The sequence below is a fragment of the Cebus imitator genome, unplaced genomic scaffold (assembly GCF_001604975.1).
Source record: "Cebus imitator isolate Cc_AM_T3 unplaced genomic scaffold, Cebus_imitator-1.0 Scaffold339, whole genome shotgun sequence".
Taxonomy (NCBI): Eukaryota; Metazoa; Chordata; class Mammalia; order Primates; family Cebidae; genus Cebus; species Cebus imitator.
In genome coordinates this window covers 2,372,320-2,391,006 of record NW_016107654.1, presented here as the reverse complement: position 1 = coordinate 2,391,006, position 18,687 = coordinate 2,372,320, and the positions used below count along the sequence as shown (strand labels likewise).

The following is an 18,687-nucleotide window of genomic DNA, read 5'->3' as shown; positions in this document are numbered from 1 at the left end:
GTGGATCTGCTGCTCAGTGCGGTGGGTAGTGGGTCTGCGGTGGATCTGCTCAGTGCGGTGGGTAGTGGGTCTGCGGTGGATCTGGTGCTGCTCCGTGCGGTGGGTAGTGTTGGGGTCCCACGAGCCGGCATCTTCCTTCCAGGGAGGTGGCAGGTCTCTGGTGCCGGGGTGGCCTCCCAGGCTCCACGCGGAGTGCAGAGGGATCAGGGTGGACAGGCAGCCCAATTTCCCATCCACAGCCAGGTGCAGCGGCTGCCAGGCCCACAAGGGGCACGCCCCCAGCCACCCCAGCAGCTTCCCTGTCACCACTGCTGAGGCCCACTGCCCACTAAGCAGAGGAGGGGGCAGGGTGGGGCTGCAGCAGGAAAGGTGGTGGCAGAGAGGGCAGCTGCCCCAGGTTGTGAGTGCTCACCCCAGACTGCCCCTGACACCTCCTCCAGGCAGCCCAGCCCACCCTGGAGGGTCCCTGCTTTCAGGGAGACAGGAGGGGGAAGGGACCTCTGTGGGCGGTGGCACGTTCTTCAGGAGCCTGGGTGGGAGGAAAAGGGCGAGGTGGTGGCCAGACCCTCAGGTGGCTGCAGGATGCCAGAGAGACGGGCAGGGAGTGCCTCCCGGGAGCCGATGCTGACCCCAGACTTGGCCCAGTTCCCTCCCTAAACGGCAGAGGGCGTGGCCTGGCTCTTCCCCCTGCTGCATCCCAGCCGCAGCTGTGGCTCCAGCTGGACGGCCCTCGGTGTGGGCCACGTTCTCCCCATCTGCAGGTTTCTGTCCCCCGACTCCATATGGGGGCGTGCACGTCTTTCCACCTAGTTGCCGGCCCCCCCACCACCAGGTGCCACAAGCCTCCCATCTCTGGGAGCTGCCCGCTGCTCTCTGGGCCACCCCCGGTTCTCACCCATGAACCCAGTCTCTCTGTTCTAGAAGAACCCCGGCCACGTGGGGCTTCCCCATTACTTCCTGCTCCGTGATCGCTCCTCTCACTTTGCTTACAGAATCTTCCATTCACAAATGGTTTTGATTTTTTTTAATTAGAGATGGGGGGGTCCTCACTCTCACTTTGTTGCCCAGGTTGGCCTCCAACTCCTGGGCTCAAGCAATCCTCCCGCATCAGCCCCAAAAACAGCTGGGATTACAGGCGGCTTGGCTTTGATTTTAACAGATTCACCAGTGTTTCCTTACAGTTTGTTTTCCTGTCTTGACTACAAAGATCATTCCCTCTCTCGATCATAAACCTGGCTTCCTGCTTTCTTCTAAAAGTGTGAAGCCCGCCTCTCACCTGCAGGATTTCACCCACCCGGAACCACTGCGTGGGGTGGGGGTGGAGATGGGTTCTCCCCTCTGATGCCCGCTTCCCGATACCCCACACTCTGCTCCTTTCCCTGCAGGTCAGGAGCGAGGGTGGGAGCCAGGCCAGGAGCACAGCGTGGTGAGGGCCACTCCCTGCAATGACACTGCCTCCCACCTCGGCCCTCCTGCCTCAGTCCATAAATCTCACCTCAAATTCTTACCATAATCACCTCTGCAAAGACCCTTTTGCAAATGAGGTCCCATTCTGAGGTCCAGGGGGGACCACTTTTAGAGCCACCCTTCACACTGCTATGGGCCCCCAGCCTCTGTCCCTGGTCCTCCCCTGCCCACACTTCGCCACGTGGCCGGCACCTGCTGAGGCTGCTGTGCTCGGCTGCTCTGCAGAGACCTTGGCCTCTCCAGTCTCTGAATTCCCCACAAGCCCTTCCAGAGACGCCTCCGAGAGGCCCGAGGCCCAGCCGAGGTCAGAGGGTGGGTCAGTAGGGCCGATGCATCCCCCTTTCCCTGTGGGCCCGCAGCCCAGCCACACACAGCTCCATCGTTGTACGCCATCCGGCTCCTCTCCCCCTCCACACACCCCAAAGTGAACAGGAGCCCCAGCCAACCCCAGGGTCACTTTCAAATAAAGCAGCAGGGACGCGCTCTCTTGTGCTTCTCAGGAGACCGTGGCACCGGCAGGTAAGGGCCAAATCGCATGTTCCGTGTTCTCTGCTGTGTCCACAGCCTCCAGGCTGGGGCCGCCTTCCCAATCTGCTCCTGAAGCATCAGGGGCCCCCACTCCCCTTATCTCCATCAAGAAATAAGGCCAAGCGCGAGGCTCACGACTGTAACCCCAACACTTTGGAAGGCCAAAGCGGGAGGGTGGCTTGAGCCCAGGAATTTGAGACCAGCCTGGGCAATATAGAGAGACTCCCATATCTACCAAAAAATACAAAAGCTAGCTGGGTGGGTGTGATGGCACACACCTGTAGTCCCAGCTACTTAGGAGTCTGAGGCAGGAGAGTCGCTTGAGCCGTGAGGTCAAGGCTGCAGTGAGCTGTGATCGCGCCACTGCACTCCAGCCTATGCAGCAGAGTGGGACTGTTTCAGAAGAAAAATCGGCTGGGCCCAAGGCTCATGCCTGTAATCCCAGCAGTTCAGAAGGTGAGGTGGGTAGACCGCTTGAGATCAGGAGTTCAAGACCAGCCCGGGCAACATGGCAAAACCCCGTCTCTACCAAAAATAGGAAAAATTCGCCAGGTGTGATGGCACACACCTGTAGTCCCAGCTCCTGGGGAGGCTAAGGCGGGAGGATCACCTAAGCCTTAGGAGGCAGAGGTTACAGCAAGCCGAGGTCACTCCAACCTGGGTGAGAGACGCCATCTCAAAAAAAAAAAAAAAAAAAAAAAAAAAGTGACTCCAGGTTCACAGAGTCCTGCAGCCACCAACACACCTGGACTGCTCTTCAGGGAAATTCACTGAACAAATGCACCATCGTTCTATGAACTGATTGCATCGACGGATGTGGCCATGGTGACAGCAACGCCCCAGCAGCCTGCATGCGGAGCTGTCATTGCAGCTTGGGCTGTGTCCACAGTGGGGTCCTCAGATCAGCTGCCACCTGCCCGTCTCCCTCCTCCCATGTGGGGCAGGCAGAGCAGGCCCGGAGTGGGACGAGCCCTAAGCAAGACATGTGGAAGGCGGGCGCTAGGGGCCAGTGCACCATCTGTCCCATCAGCCCTGCCAGGCCTGGTGCTCAAACCTGGCCCAAGGTGGACCTATGCTGTCCCTGGCAGGGCTGGGGTGATCGGGACGGTGATGCCACTGACCCCACCATCTGAGCCGCTCCCTGCCTCCCCCAAATGACTCTGGAAAGACAGCCTCTCACTGGCAATGGTAACGGGCTGCGGTGCCCTTGCCCTTGGTCTCCACGGAGATGAATTCACCAGTGACAGCCCCTGAGGTAGAGTGACAACTCTGAGGCCCTGGCTCTCGAGTGTCCCTGCTGGAACACAGCGATGCCAGCTGGGGGTCTCCCAGAAGCGTCCCTCCAAGCTCTGACCACCAAGGCAGACACGTGGCTTAGACAGCAGACATGTATCCTCTGCCAGCCCTGGAGACCAGAATCGGAAGTTGAGGGGCTGGCAGGGCCGGCCCTCTCTGGCTGCTTTGAGGGAGGTCGTCCGACGCCACTCTCCAGCTTCTGGTGGTGCCGCAATCCCTGGGGCTCCGTGCGGTAGAAAGCTCAGCCTCCGCCCTGTCTGCACCTGGCCTCTTCTCTACACCGCTGATTGGATTTAGGGCTCACTCTAACCCAGGAGGACCGCATCTTAACTAATTACAGCTACAGAGACCTATTTCCAGGTCATCGCGGCGAAGGTCTGGGCAGATGTGACCTTTAGGGGTCACCACAGAGCTGCCGGCATTAGTTCCTTCGTCCTCACGGCAGCCCTGGAGGTAAGTGCCAAGCCACCATCTCGCGGGTGAGGAAGCTGAGACTCATGGGAGGCAGGGACGCGAGCCCTGGGGTGTCTGACGGCAGAGCCCTCTGCCAGCACCATCCGCGGGGAGCCTCTGTTCCAGTCGCCCTGGAGTCTGGAGCACCTCCCAGCTGTGGACCTGTTCCGTGTGGTAAGGCAGTGGAGTCCTGTCACTGGAAGGAAGCAGGCGCTGGATAAGAGCGACAAGATGGTCTCATTTAGATAACAGCTCATCACCCATGCTGGTCCACACTGCACAGGAGCTCCCACCAGTGTCCATTTCACACGTGGTCAGTGGAGCCGGGCACCATAACTCATGCCTGGAATCACAGCCCTTCAGGAGGCCAAGGCAGGGGGATCGCTTGGGCCCAGAGTTCGAGACCAGCCTGGGCAATGTAGTGAGACCCCATCTCTACAAAAAAAACTATCTGGGCATGGTGCTGGCACACATGTAATCCCAGCTACTCGGGAGGCTGAGGCCGGAGGATGGCTCGAGCCCAGGAGGTCGAGGCTGCAGTGAGCTGTGATCGCACCACTGCACTCCAGCCTGGGCAACACAGTGAGACCTTGTCACACACACAGAACAATTCAATAAAATATGTGAAATGAAGGAATGAACTTGATGCTTGGAAAAGCCAGAGACTTTCAGTCAGGCGTGGAGGCTGACGCCTGGAATCCCAGTGCTTTGGGGGCCCTTGGCAGGTGGATCACCCGAGTCAGGTGTTCAAGACCAGCCTGGCCAACATGGTGAAACCCCAACTCTACTGAAAATACAAAAATTAGCCAGGTGTGGTGGTGCACACCTGTAGTCCCAGCTGCTCGGGAGGCTGAGGCAGGAGAATCGCTTGAACCTGGGAGGCAGAAGCTGCAATGAGCCAAGATCGAACCACTGCACTCCAGCCTGGGAGACTCCGTCTCAAAAGCCAGAGGCTGTCCCCTCCAGGCAAGCCGGGCCGGTGCTGCAAGGCCCGATGGCCTCTGTTTCGGATCTGTCCCCTTTGAGTCTGTGGAGCATGAGCCGGGGCAGGCGGAGTCAGACCCACAGGCTCCAGCCGCTCCCTACCTGGACGCGAGCTCCTGACTGTGAGGCCAGCGAGTGCCTGAAGGACCGGGGCCTGACTCCTGATTTGGCCGCCCTTACCGTCAGGAGGAGGATCCCTAATTCCACAGCGGAGAATCCCCACCCTCAGTGTACTCCAGAATCTGCAGCTGCCCTCTTCCCTTCACACATCCTGCCAGCTGGGCCTGCGTCCTGCTCTGTGTTGTCTGGGGCTGTCAGCACCTGCAGCTTCTGTGTGGGAAAGGCCCCCCAATGTAGATACCACCGCTGAGCAGGCCCTGCCCCCGGCCCCCAGCAGACAGTCATGTTGGGGGGCCCAGGTGCTTCCCCGGGAGCCCTCGCTGCCCCCGGCCTGGTCGCTGGCACTCACCCAGCTCTCGCCCGCAGTTCGAGGAGCTCGTCTACCTCTGGATGGAGCGGCAGAAGTCGGGGGGCAACTACAGTCGCCACCGCGCGCAGACGGAGAAACACGTGGTCCTGTGTGTCAGCTCCCTCAAGATCGACCTCCTCATGGACTTCCTGAACGAGTTCTACGCCCACCCCCGGCTCCAGGTGAGGACCACTGACCGCCGCCCCCAGAGATGCCATCTTATCCCCAGGACTGCTTGGCAAGTCCCTGAGTCTTCTCAGCCTCAGTTTACCCCTTCAGTGAGGGTGGCAGCCCACATTTGAGTGGGGAGGGTCCTGTGGGGTCCCCTTCATTCCCTCCCACCAGATGCAAGATCACATTGCGCGCTGGGGCCCAGAGGTGGTGGGCGCACACAGTCCTGAAGGCAGGGCCGCCCAGGACAGGCAGGGGCTGGCTCAGAGGGTCTGACCCTGCGCCTGGCCGGCAGGACTATTACGTGGTCATCCTGTGCCCCACGGAGATGGACGTCCAGGTGCGCAGAGTCCTGCAGATCCCACTGTGGTCCCAGCGGGTCATCTACCTCCAGGGCTCTGCACTCAAAGACCAGGACCTCATGCGGGCCAAGTGAGTGCTGGGGGACGGGGAGGTGGCGCAGGGGGTGTGGGGGACAGAGGGGGCAGTGCGAGGGGCAGAGGGGGCAGTGTTGGGGTAAAGGAGGCAGTGTGAGGGCGAAGCGGGTGGCACGAGGGCACCTTCCTGAGACAGGTCGGCTGCTCGGGGCTGGGGCATCAACCATTGCTCTCCTGGCCAGTGAAAGCCATGAGAGCAGTGTAGACCATTCCCAGGGTGGACCTTTTGAAGTGAACCAGCCAACATGGACTGTCTGGGGTGAACCATCCAGGGTGGATCATCTGGGGGTGAACTGTCTAGGGTGGACTCTCTGGGTGGACAGTCTGGGGTGGGCTCTCCAGGGTGGACCATCTGGGGTGGACAGTCTGGGGTGGACTCTCTGGGGTGGACTCTCTGGGGTGGACAGTCTGGGTGGACAGTCTGGGGTGGACTGTCTGGGTTGGACTCTCTGGGGTGGACTGTCTGGGTTGGACTCTCTGGGGTGGACTGTCTGGGGTGTACTCTCTGGGGTGGACTGTCTGGGGTGGACTCTCTGGGGTGGACAGTCTGGGGTGGACTCTCTGGGGTGGACTCTCTGGGGTGGACCATCTAAGGTGGACAGTCCAGAGTGGACTCTGGGGTGGACCATCTAAGGTGGACAGTCTGGGGTGGACTCTCTGGGGTGGACTGTCTGGGTGGACTCTCTGGGGTGGACTGTCTGGGGTGGACTCTCTCGGGTGGACTCTCTCGGGTGGACTCTCTGGGGTGGACTCTCTGGGGTGGACTGTNGGGTGGACTCTCTGGGGTGGACTGTCTGGGGTGGACTCTCTCGGGTGGACTCTCTCGGGTGGACTCTCTGGGGTGGACTCTCTGGGGTGGACTGTCTGGGTTGGACTCTCTGGGGTGGACTCTCTGGGGTGGACTGTCTGGGGTGGACTCTGGGATGGACTGTCTGGGGTGGACTCTCTGGGGTGGACTCTCTGGGGTGGACCATCTAAGGTGGACAGTCCAGGGTGGACTCTGGGGTGGACCATCTAAGGTGGACAGTCTGGGGTGGACTGTCTGGGGTGGACCACCTGGGGCATCTTGCAGCTTCTCTGGCTCAGGTTCCAAGCCCAGATGAGCAGGACCCTGCAGCCAGGCCCCTTGTTCCTGCCCCACACCCACTGTGGAGCAGCCTGGGCAAGCTGCCCCAGCTGAGTCTCCGTCTCCCTCTTGCAGGATGAGGGCAGCCTGTGCAAACTCCACCCTCCTCTGCTCCAAGTCTAGGGAAATTTTTTCTTTCTTTTTTTTTTTTTCTCAACATCTCCTTCTTAAATTTAGGGAAATTTTCTTTGTCAAGTTCTGCAGAGGCTCGAAATAGAGCAGGGGCGGGAGAGTCGGCTGCTGTGAGTCAAGGTGGGAGAATGGGGGCTGCAGATGGAGCTTCCTTTCAAAGACAGATTGGCAGAGTGACAGGGTAACAAGAGCGTATTGTTACCTGGAACTTTCCAGAACGTGTTGGTGCACTTTCTGGGACACTCCCCGGAAACTGCTCCTGGCAGCGTTTTCATTCCAGGAGGCTGGATGTGTCCTTAGTGGCCCAGGGTCTCTCTCCATCGCTCCCCTCCCCTGCCATGTCCAGAGCCCTAAGCTGGGCCCACTGGCTATAGAACACTGTCTGTTTTGTGATCCTGTCCCCAGCACACAGGTTAACACAACTGCTTGGGCCCAGGGAGTGGGGAGAGGGCAGGCGCATAGGCCATGCCCGCCAGACAGGGAAGAGCCCAGGGCTGTGGGTGCGGGGCCTGGGCCCCTGCAGAGCAGACAGTGATGCCAGTGATGAGGTGGGACTCCCTGCCCTGAGAGGAGGCGACAGCTTCTCAGATGGCATCTCATAAGTACTGGTCAGTTTCTGCAGCTGGGCTTTGGGGAGACCATGGAGAGGCTGGAAGTGATCACCCAGGTGTTCAGACCACAGGGTGGCCAGGACAGGGAGAGGACAGGGTCTCTGCCCCTAAGTTCCTCCCTCCCTTCTGTACCCCAGCCCAGCCCTGGGTGAATAGCTAATGGCAACAGGTAAGATGGGCACCCAAGAAGCCGGTGCCCAGGTCAGGTCAGCTGCCCTGGTGCCCGTGTAACTGGCACACAGTGAGGTGGGGTCTCCACCAGGCCTGCTCCTGCCAACCGTGGACCCCCAGCCTCTGACAGCTGGGAGTGTGGACAAATCCAGGCAGCCCCCGCCAGCAGAGCCCCCTCCCAGACCTCTCAACGCCCCTCCTACCTGAGCCACCTCAGGAGCAAGCTGGGGGGTAGCTTCAGAGAACACGGCTCGGGGGAGGAAGAGCCGGCACTGCCTCAGGAAGCGCCGTGGGCTCCCCACTCAGGGCTGTGGCTGGGAGAAACTGTCAGCCAGCGTCTCCAGGACATACTGCCTGTGGCATCTGCCCCCCAGCGCCCACCTGCTATCAGCCTGCACAGGCTCAGGGGACAGACCTGGGTCCTGTGCCTTCTCAAGTGTCAGAGCTTGGAGTCTCCCTAGGGTGTCCGGGAGTCCTGACCCAGCTCAGAGCCTGTCAGGGAGGGGCCAGGGAGTCTAGAGAGGCCCAGGATGCCTATGGGGGGGCACTGGGATACCTGGGCAGGGTGTACAGGGATGCCTGCTGGTGGAGGGTGCACAAAGATGCCCACCAGGGGGCGCTGTGATGCAGGTGGGTGGGGAGGGTACCGGGATGTCCACTGAGGGGGCACTGTGATTCCTGACCAGCGGGGAGCAGGGGCTTCCTGCCTGCCCGCCATCCTCCCCACCCGCCCGCCGTCCTCCCCGCCCACCCGCCGTCCTCCCTGCCGGCCCACCGTCCTCCCTGCCTGCCATCCTCCCATCCTCCCGTCCTCCCAAAATCTTCCTACACACCTGCTGCACCGGCCTCCTCCCGGGGAGGCCCTCCCCTCCCCACCTCACCTTCACCCCCGCCCCCCCAGCTGTGCTGCCCGCCTCCCCTGCTCCACCCTCGCTCAGGCCCTGGTGTGTTGCAGGATGGACAATGGGGAGGCCTGCTTCATTCTCAGCAGCAGGAACGAGGTGGACCGCACAGCAGCAGTGAGTGAGGCTGAGGCCCCACCTGGGCGGAAAGGGCACCGTGGGGTGGGGAATCGGGGTCCCGGAGGGAAGAGACCTGCCCCAGGCTGCTGGTGCCACCCAGCGACCCACAGATGCCAGCCGTCCTGCACTGACCAACCACCCACCCCACCAGGACCACCAGACCATCCTGCGTGCCTGGGCCGTGAAGGACTTCGCCCCCAACTGCCCCCTCTACGTCCAGATCCTCAAGCCTGAAAACAAGTTTCACGTCAAGTTCGCCGGTGCGTCCGGGGCAGGGCGTGTGTGCACGCAGCTGGGCACGCGGTGTGGGGAACGGGAGGGGCTGGCCTGGAGCCCCTCACACAAGCACACCAGGAGGTGCTGGAGGGGACGGTGCACCCCATCCTCACCGCACACAAGAAGCGGGCTATGAGGTCTGAGCTCTTCATATGAACAGTCTCCCACTGGGGCCCTGGGGTCAGTGAAGGCAGCGTCAGAGTCAGGTGGGGACAGGAGCACCATCTGATGAGCACCTCTACGGGCAGGGCCCACACTGGGCCCCCCGGGGGCAGGGGGCAGGGCCCACTCAGGGTGCCTGAGAGAAAGTGGACAGGGCCCACATGGGGTGCCCAAGGGACAGGGCTAGGGTCCACATGGCGTGCCCGGGACCCACCCAGCCCTGGAGCTCCTTGTTGAGCTGGAGAGAGGCACGGGAATGGTGGGAGGTCCACAGAGGCTCAGGCCAAGTAACTATTGGTGTCCAGAGACTCTCGAGGTGGAGATGCTGGAGCTGGACGGCAGACACGTGGGGGCTCCAGGGGGGCACCAGGTGAGGGCGTGTCTGCACAGCCCCTTCAGGAAGGGGGCAGGTGCTGTGGGGGAGGAGAGAGGCGGCAGGGTGGCAAGTGAACCGCCCTCCTCTCCTGCCCGCAGACCACGTGGTGTGTGAGGAGGAGTGCAAGTACGCCATGCTGGCGCTCAACTGCATCTGCCCGGCCACTTCCACCCTCATCACCCTGCTGGTGCACACGTCCCGCGGCCAGTGAGTGCCCCGTGCCCCGCGGGACCGACCTCCATGGCCCGGCCGGCGCAGGGAGACAAGGCAGGGCCTGCGTGCGGGCGGGGACGGGCTTCCCGGAGGAGGGGCTCGTGGTGGGGCGCGCGGCGGGCAAAAGTCCCGCACAGGGAGGGGTCCAGCCAGGGGAAGCGGAGGGTCCGCCGGAGACCCGGCCGCGCAGGAGGGGCAGCCACGGCTGAGGGTGACGGTCCCCTGGTCCCGCTCCGGCCGGCAGGGAGGGACAGGAGTCCCCGGAGCAGTGGCAGCGCATGTACGGGCGCTGCTCCGGCAACGAGGTGTACCACATCCGCATGGGCGACAGCAAGTTCTTCCGCGAGTACGAGGGCAAGAGCTTCACCTACGCGGCCTTCCACGCCCACAAGAAGTAAGGCCAGGCTGCGCCCGGAGGGCTGGCGCTCACCCGCCCAGTCAGGCAGGGGTGGCCCTGGGGCGGGGCAGCCAGTCATCCTGCCTGGCCAGCCGGCCGCAGGGCTGGGCTCCGGGTCCACATGAAAACCTGCCACACTCCTCCCTGAGGCTCCTCCCTGGCTCGTGGGCTGCTCCCAGCTCTCTGGTCCCCAACACTCCTGGGACAGGAGAGCTCGGCCAAGGGCCCTGACCTCAGATGGCCTCCAGGAGGAAGACGGAGGAGCTCGGGCGTGGGGTGGGGGGAGACTCTGGTGATTCGCCGGCAGGGAGCAGGACGGGGCGCGGCGGTGCCTGCAGCTGTGGTGCCCCCGCCCAGGTACGGTGTGTGCCTCATCGGGCTGAAGCGGGAGGACAACAAGAGCATCCTGTTGAACCCGGGGCCGCGGCACATCCTGGCCGCCTCCGACACCTGCTTCTACATCAACATCACCAAGGAGGAGAACTCGGCCTTCATCTTCAAGCAGGAGGAGAAGCGGAAGAAGAGGGCGTTCTCGGGGCAGGGGCTGCACGAGGGTCCGGCCCGCCTGCCTGTGCACAGCATCATCGCCTCCATGGGTGAGCCAGGGCCTGTGCGCGGGGCTCCCTGGGCTTGCTCCTCCAGGGCCTGGCTGCCCCTGCACCAGGTGGGGTGGGGGGGGGTGGGGGGGGGGGGGGGGGGGGGTGGGGGGGGGGGGGGGGGGGGGGGGGGCTGGGGCTGAGGTAGAGTGCGGCAGGACAGATCAGAGCTGGGGCCCAGACCTAACTCCTCTTGGCCTGTGCCTCCATCCTTGGACAAGTGGAGTCCCTCTGGGCCTGTTTTGAGTCTGTCAAACAGGAGTTGTCCCAGCCTTCCTGTGGCCACTTTTGCGGGCATCGCTCACTGTGTCCAAGTGGGGCCGCCCACAGGACCAGTTGGCAGCTCAGCCAGAGGCCGCTGATGGTCCCATCAGCCCAGAGGGTCCCATCAGCCCAGAGGGTCTGCTTCACGTGTGTCCCTCAAATAGCCTGGGGCCCTGGCATCCACGGGGCTGGGAGTTGGCTGAATGAGGCGGCTGAGGGCTTTGGCCTCTTCTCACGCCTCCAGGCTCCTCCGGGGTGCTGTGTGCCATGCCGGGTCAGGCCGGGTCAGGCTGCCTTTGAGCAGGTGCAGGCTTGTGGCCCTGAGGGCACCACCCATAGTGGCGTTGCCCCCTCGCCAGCCAGGCCTTCCTGGGGGACAGTTAGGGAGCAAGTCAGGCCAGGAAGCCACTCAGGCTACAGACCCACAGGCCGGGTCAGGGCATTGCCACCTCTGTGCAGTGGCCCAGGCAGAGGCTGACCCTGTCTTCACCTGCACAGCGGGCCCTCTGCCCCTAGGTGGCTTCCAGGAAACCAGGGTGCCTCAGACAACCCTCACTGCACCCGCAGAGACCCTGGGCCATACCTGGAGGTCCACAGCCCCTACCTGGCAGCCTGGGGATGGTGCAGGAGTGGCTGAGTCTGCTCCCACAGGCCAGGCTGCCCCACCTGGCCCTGTCCACCAGGCAGGCTGACCAGCGGCACGGGCCCCCAAGGCTGAGACCCCTGAGCCCAGGATCAGCCAACCCCCTCCTCAGGCAGTCGGAACTGAGGCCACCTCAGCTGCCTTGGGTGGCACTGATGGGGTACTGGGGCCCCCTGGGTGTTTGCTCAACATCACCACCCTAAAACCTGCTGACCCCATTGTATGTAGGGGGAAACTGAGGCACAGAGAGATTGAAGCCCCCCAGCTGAAGCACAGGAGCCAGGCCATGATGGGGTCTCCAGAGCTGGCTGACTGCCTGAGCTCTGGGAACTCACTGGCCCTGGAGGGTGGGAGTCGGGCTGCAGCCAAGCACGGAGCTCTCTTCCAGGGACGGTGGCCATGGACCTGCAGGGCACAGAGCACCAGCCCACACAGAGTGTCGGGGGCGGCGGGGGCAGCAAGTTGGCACTGCCCACGGAGAACGGCTCAGGCAGCCGGCGACCCAGCATCGCACCTGTCTTGGAGCTGGCCGACAGCTCAGCCCTGCTGCCCTGCGACCTGCTGAGTGACCAGTCAGAGGACGAGGTGACACCCTCGGACGACGAGGGGCTCTCTGTGGTGGAGTGAGTGTGGCCTTGCAGACGGCTCCGTGGGGGGATGGGAGGGGGGAGGGGGTGTGGGGTGGTGGCCCATGCACTGAGCTGCTGCTTCCGGACAGCTCCGTGGGGTCTTCAGGGGACCTGACACAGACATCAGAGCCACAGCACTGTGGTCCCCGGGAGCACCTTGCGTGTCACTGGGATGGGGTGTACTGGACTGTACCCTTCTCAGTTGGGGCTGGGGGTGCAGAGCTGATTGGGGCAAGGCAGCTCACTGAGGCGACGGCTGCATGTCAAACACCTGGCGGGGCCACCAGTGGAGAGGGGCCCTTCCCACCCACCCTGCCAGCCCCACAGCGGCTCAGCCACTCTGAATCAGACCCCAGCCATCCTTGTCCGCCCCGAGCCCTGGGTCTCCCCCTCAGTGCCACGGAGCACAGAGGGTCACAGCCCGCCTGGCCAGGGGTGGGTGTCCTCTGAGCAGGGTCCCTGTGCAACCGCTGGGCAAGGCAGCGTCTTGGCCTGGAAACCACAGCCCATCCTGAGCTGTTTCCAGGCCTGGGCTTGGGGCCAAGTCCTCCTGCTTCACATGATGGGAGGCCCCAGTCTGTTCTCAGCAACTTCCGCCTCTTGGCCTCAGGCTGGACAGACAAGTGCCCCGGCAGGGCCAGAGGGCCCACCCTCCTTTGGCTGCCTGACTCTGCCCGGCCTTTGCCTCTGGGGCGGGGTCCACTCGCTGTAATGACAGCCCAGCTTCTGGGAAACCACACTGAGCCGTTGCGTGTGTATGTGTTGGGTGCCGCTGGGACGGGGTGGTGGTCTCCTGGGGACAGCAGCCTGGCTGGAAAAGCACATGGGTAACAGCCCAAGGCCCAAGTGCCTGCCCCACTGGCCTGAGGTGCGGTGCTGGCGACCTCAGGGAGGCAGGGTGGGTGGACAGAGCCCTGTGGGTTTCACCTGTGGCTTGAAGGCCTTGTCTAAGCTGGTGTGGGGGGTAGAAAGACCATGTAGGGCATGGGGGTGGGTGTGCAAGGGGGGTGTGTTCTGTGTGTGTCCATGTGTATGTGATGTACATTGTGCTCTTGTGTGATATGTTGTGTGTCCGTGTGTATGATGTGCGTTGTGTGTCCACATGTGTGTTGTGTGTCCATGTGTGTGTTGTGTGTCTGGGTGTGTGGTTTGTGTTGTCATGTGGTGTGTGGGGTGTGTGTGTTATGTGTTGTCTGTGTGTGTGGTATGTGCTGTGTGTGTGTGTGGATGTGGTTTGTGTTGTGTCACGTGTGGTATGTGTGTGTGCTTTGTGTTGTGTGTATGTGGTATGTGTTGTGTGTTGGGTCTGTATGGTGTGTGGTATGTGTCTTGTGTGTGGTGTGTTTGTGGTGCACTCTGTCGTGTGGTGTGTGTCATGTGTGGTATGTGTTGTCTGTGTGTAGTGTATATGTTGTGTGTGTTATGCACTTGTGCATATGTCCGCATGTGTGCATTTCAGTGTGCCTGTAGGTGTTATCTGTGCATGCATCTCCATGTGTGTACATGTGTGAACATCTCCACTGTGTGTGTTGGGCGTAGTCTCACCCCAGACCCTCAGGGAAGGATAGGCCCAGGGCACAGCCCACCTCCTGCCCCGCCCCACCTCTGCCCCACCCCAAAGTAGCCAAGGGCTGACCATTGAGGGGGTCCTGGGCTGACCGGATGAGGGGTGAGCCCCGTGGCCAGCCCCTCCCACAGCTGGGTGAGGGCAGCAGCAGTGAGGGCCCTTCTCACCCCGCTGTCTCCTCCAGTGCTCTAAGGCCCTGGCAGAGCCAAGTCATAGCTTTCCCAACCCTGGCCTTGCAGCCACTGCTGACCTGACAGGCAGGCCAGGGTCCTTAAGGCTTGGCACCTGCATAGGTGCCTGGGCACTGCCCTGTGGGACACACTGGGTCCTGGGTGCCAATGCTGGACGGGCCCCACAACATGGTGGCCACAGGCTCAGCTGGAGGAACGTTTCCTGATGCCCAGGTGGTTGAGGGCAGACCAGGTCACCATGCCCCCGAGCAGTGTGGCTGTGGGTCGAGTGGGTGCCTTGAATTCCCCAGCTCAAGGGGGGCCCCAGAGCAGACCCAGCCCCCTCCGCGCAGCTGTGCTGAGGGCTCCCGTCTCCTCCCAGGTACGTGAAGGGATACCCCCCCAACTCGCCCTACATCGGCAGCTCCCCAACCCTGTGCCACCTCCTGCCTGTGAAAGCCCCCTTCTGCTGCCTGCGGCTGGACAAGGTAAGGCTGGCTGCTCTGCCGTGCTCTGCAGCCCCGGACGCCAGCACCAGGCTGTGCACACCTGCCCTGATTTCTCTTTTGTCGTTTTGCATTTCGACATTGTTGCAAACTTCTAGCAAAGCTGCACGAATGCAACAAGGGAGCTGAGCAGACCCTCCCCCCAGAGTCAGCAGACGGTCCCTTCCTGTCCCCTGTGCGCTCTCCCGGTCTCTGTGCCCCCAGGTCAGCAGACGGTCCCTTCCTGTCCCCTGTGCGCTCTCCCGGTCTCTGTGTTGGAGCATCTGTTTTCTTAACTCTTTGGCTATTATTATTTCTATTATTATGACTTGAGAGGGGCTTCACTCCCGTTGTGCGGGCTGGAGTGCAGTGGCACGATCTCGGCTCACCGCAACCTCTACCTTCCGGGTTCAAGCAATTCTCCTGCCTCAGCCTCCCGAGTAGCTGGGACTACAGGCACGCACCACCACGCCCAGCTAATTTTTGTGTTCTTAAGAGACGGGGTTTCACCATGTTGGCCAGGCTGGTCTCAATCTCTTGACCTAGTGATCGGCCCATCTCAGCCTCCCAAAGTGCTGTGATTACAGGCGTGAGCCACTGCGCCCAGCCACATCTGGCTAATTTTTTGTATTTTTAGTAGTGACGGGGTTTCGCCATGTTGGCCAGGCTGGTCTTGAACTCCTGACCTCAGGTCATCCACCCGCCTCAGCCTCCCACTCCTGACCTCAGGTGGTTCACTTGCCTCAGCCTCCCACAGTGCTAGGATTACAGGCGTGAACTCCTCTGCCCGGCCTTCTGAACCATTTTGAGAACAGGTTGGAGCCACCGCTCCCCTTTCCCCTAATACATCCACATACGTTTCCAAAGATCAAGGACCACCTTGTAACCACAGTTCAGTCGTCAGGACAGGGGGCCCAGGCCATCATCAGTGTCTGATCCACAGTCCAAGTTCAGATTGTGCCGAGGGCCCCAACGGCCTTCCTTGTCCTTCGTGGCAGCGTTATCTCTGCTGGGAGCCTGTCCCGCTGTGTTTTAGCGCTCCTTTCTCATTGCTCTCCCTCAATCTGGAATGTTCCCTGAGGTCTCTTGACCATCATCGTTTTGCAGAGCAGGGACCACTGACCTGGTGGCGGGTGGGTTTGCCAACGCTTCCTGGTGGTGGGACGCTGCCTGCATGCGGGGCCAGCCATCCCTGGAAGCTTGGGGGGTCAATTGTCAGGTCACTGGTGACGTTAACTTGGATCTCATGGCAGGCGGGGTTTCCCCACCGTAAAAGTTACTGTTTTCCTTCTGGAGTTAGCAGCTTCTCTGTGGGGGACATGTTGAGATCAGGAAAACAAACCAGTAGACATGAGGCTTCAGTGTCAATCACTGTTTTTTTTTTTTTTTTATTATTTGTTGTTGTTTTTGTTTTTTGTTTTTTGTGTTTTTTTTGAGATGGGGTCTCTGTCATCCAGGCTAGATTGCAGTGGTGGGATCATAGCTCACTATAGCCTTCACCCCCTAGGCTCAAGGGGTCCTCCCACCTCAGCCTCCCGAGTGGCTGGGACCACAGGCACGCACCACCACACCTGGCTAATTTATTTATTTTTACTTTAGTAGAGATGGGGTCTCCCTATGTGGTCTGGGCTAGTCTCAAACTCCTGGACTCAAGTGATCCTCCCACCTTGGCCTCCCAAAGTGCTGGGGTTACAGGCGTGTGAGCCACCATGCCAGCCATCAGTGGATGGTTTCCAGTTTCAGAATCTCTCTCCAGCTATGCGTTAGTACTTGGCCATGGAGGGGTCCCCCTACCCTGTGTGTGTGTCCTTTACAACCCTTGGGCTCCTGGCTGACTCTGTGGGTTGTAAATGTCACTGTCACTGACCCTTGCAATGGCGTCATCCCTGACAGGTCATTATTGATTCTGATGCTTGGACCCCCGGTTTCACTGGGCATGGTGGGGGCCTTTGAGAGGCTTCTGGGTGCTTCTGACGTGACCCCCTCATCCTTTGAGCTCCTCTGTGTTTCCAACCTGAGATGTTCCAGCCCGCTTCTGGCCTTCCCCTGCTCCAGTTCTGGAATCAACTGCTTCTCCATAGAACCCTGATTCCTTTTAGTGGAAAATGATGATTAGAAACCAAAATCTGGGCACGTGGTGTGCTCGATGCTGCTGGGGCATCCCCGCTCTGAGCCTCTTGGTGAACAAAACAAGAAAATGTGTGCATGCACACACATGATATGTATCTATGCTCATGCCTAGCTCTCTAGCTATGTGCCAAAACCACAGGTTCCCATGGATGCCGCTCTTTCCACCCTGACATGACTGCTCTGGGCCACCTGTGGGCACAGCTGTGGTGTCTGGTGGTTGGGTGTTTGTGGGGATTGTTTGGTGAGGGGTCTGAGAGGGCCCCAGTGGCCACAGGAGGAGCCAGCCCTGACTCCAGCATCTGCCCCCAGGGCTGCAAGCACAACAGCTATGAAGACGCCAAGGCCTATGGGTTCAAGAACAAGCTGATCATCGTGTCAGCAGAGACAGCTGGCAATGGGCTGTACAACTTCATCGTGCCACTGCGGGCCTACTACAGGTCCCGCAAGGAGCTGAACCCCATCGTCCTGCTGCTGGACAACAAGTGAGGCTCCCGGGGCTCAGCCCACCCTGCCCACCAGGGCCCTCAGACCTGCAGCCAGCAGCTTCCCCCACCAGGCCCACCCTTACCTTCACAGAGGGCATGGGAGCATGGGGACTCTGGCCCAGTTCTCTCAGCTTTCCCACTACTAAAAAGTGGGGCTCTCCTCCCTGCTCCCCCCTCCTCCTGCTCCTGGCTCCTCCCCACTTCCGGCTCCTCCTCTTTCCTAGTTCCTCTGTCTCCCAGCTCCTCCTGCTCCCAGCTCTTTCCCACTCCTAGCTCCTCAGACTCCCAGTTCTTCCCTGCTCCCAGCTCCTCCCCAATCCCAGCTCCTCCCCGCTCCCAGCTCCTCTGGCCCTCAGCTCCTCCCTGCTCTCAGCTCCTGTGGCTCCCAGTCCCCCCTGCTCTGGTCCTCTCTCCCCCTTTCTTCCTCCTCCCTTGTCATTCCTTCTGTCCTGTTTGCCTCCTGCCCCACTCACTTTGAGCCCCAGGGATGGGGGGACACATGGCTCTTCCTCCCGAGCACCTTTTTGCCCAGGGGGCCCGAGGGCCCTGACACCTGAGCCCAGGGTCATCTTGGCTGTGTGACCTCAGCAGGTCCACCCTCCCAGGCTTTGGTTTCCCCTTGAACAAAATAAAGAATGGCCCATTGGCCTTAAAGCACCGCCCCCTAGGGCCCATACCGTGGTTCTGAGGGCCCTCTTCCTGGTCCAGCTCTGTGCATGGAGGGTAGGGCCCCAAGGGGCCTTGGGAGGGTGGGCCTTGGAGCAGGATGGGCCCCTCCAGAACCACTGTCCCCACAGGCCCGACCACCACTTCCTGGAAGCCATCTGCTGCTTCCCCATGGTCTACTACATGGAGGGCTCCGTGGACAAGTAAGGCGTGGTCAGCCATGGCTCAGGAGGGCTCCACACCCACCCTCCCCTCCTCTTCCAACGTCTGGGGTGGCACCTGACTGCAGGTGGGGGTGGGGGGGCTGAGGTCCTCCTGCCTCCCTGACCAAATCCCAGAGGCCTGTGGGTGGGGAGTGTGCCACATCCTCAGGCATGGGGATCCCGTCCCACCACCAGCCTGGATAGCCTGCTGCAGTGCGGCATCATCTACGCCGACAACCTGGTGGTGGTGGATAAGGAGAGCACCATGAGCGCCGAGGAGGACTACATGGCGGACGCCAAGACCATCGTCAATGTGCAGACCATGTTCCGGTGCGCGCGGCCTCCGGGCTCGGCTCCAAACCACCCGACAGCCACCACCACGGGCCCCGCCCTGACATCCCCACAGCCACCACCACGGGCCCCGCCCGGACACCCCCCACAGCCACCACCACGGGCCCCGCCCTGACACCCCCCACAGCCACCACCATGGGCCCCACCCTGACACCCCCATAGCCACAACCACTGGCTCTCCCTGACAGTCCCACAGCCACAACCACA

General features: G+C 61.5%; 1 protein-coding gene across 5 annotated transcripts in view; it reads left to right on the top strand.

The window, feature by feature from the left end:
- KCNT1 (potassium sodium-activated channel subfamily T member 1) overlaps positions 1-18,687 on the top strand; it is a 70,437-nt gene that overhangs the window by 39,584 nt on the left and 12,166 nt on the right. For all 5 annotated transcript variants that reach the window (XM_017505680.2, XM_017505685.2, XM_037730274.1 and 2 more), the window contains 12 exons: positions 5,215-5,379; positions 5,664-5,800; positions 8,801-8,864; positions 9,019-9,127; positions 9,780-9,888; positions 10,139-10,288; positions 10,649-10,887; positions 12,183-12,417; positions 14,543-14,648; positions 17,085-17,257; positions 18,058-18,129; positions 18,325-18,459. In XM_017505680.2, the coding sequence (XP_017361169.1) occupies positions 5,215-5,379; positions 5,664-5,800; positions 8,801-8,864; positions 9,019-9,127; positions 9,780-9,888; positions 10,139-10,288; positions 10,649-10,887; positions 12,183-12,417; positions 14,543-14,648; positions 17,085-17,257; positions 18,058-18,129; positions 18,325-18,459 (1,694 nt within the window). The remainder of the gene's footprint in view (positions 1-5,214; positions 5,380-5,663; positions 5,801-8,800; positions 8,865-9,018; positions 9,128-9,779; positions 9,889-10,138; positions 10,289-10,648; positions 10,888-12,182; positions 12,418-14,542; positions 14,649-17,084; positions 17,258-18,057; positions 18,130-18,324; positions 18,460-18,687) is intronic.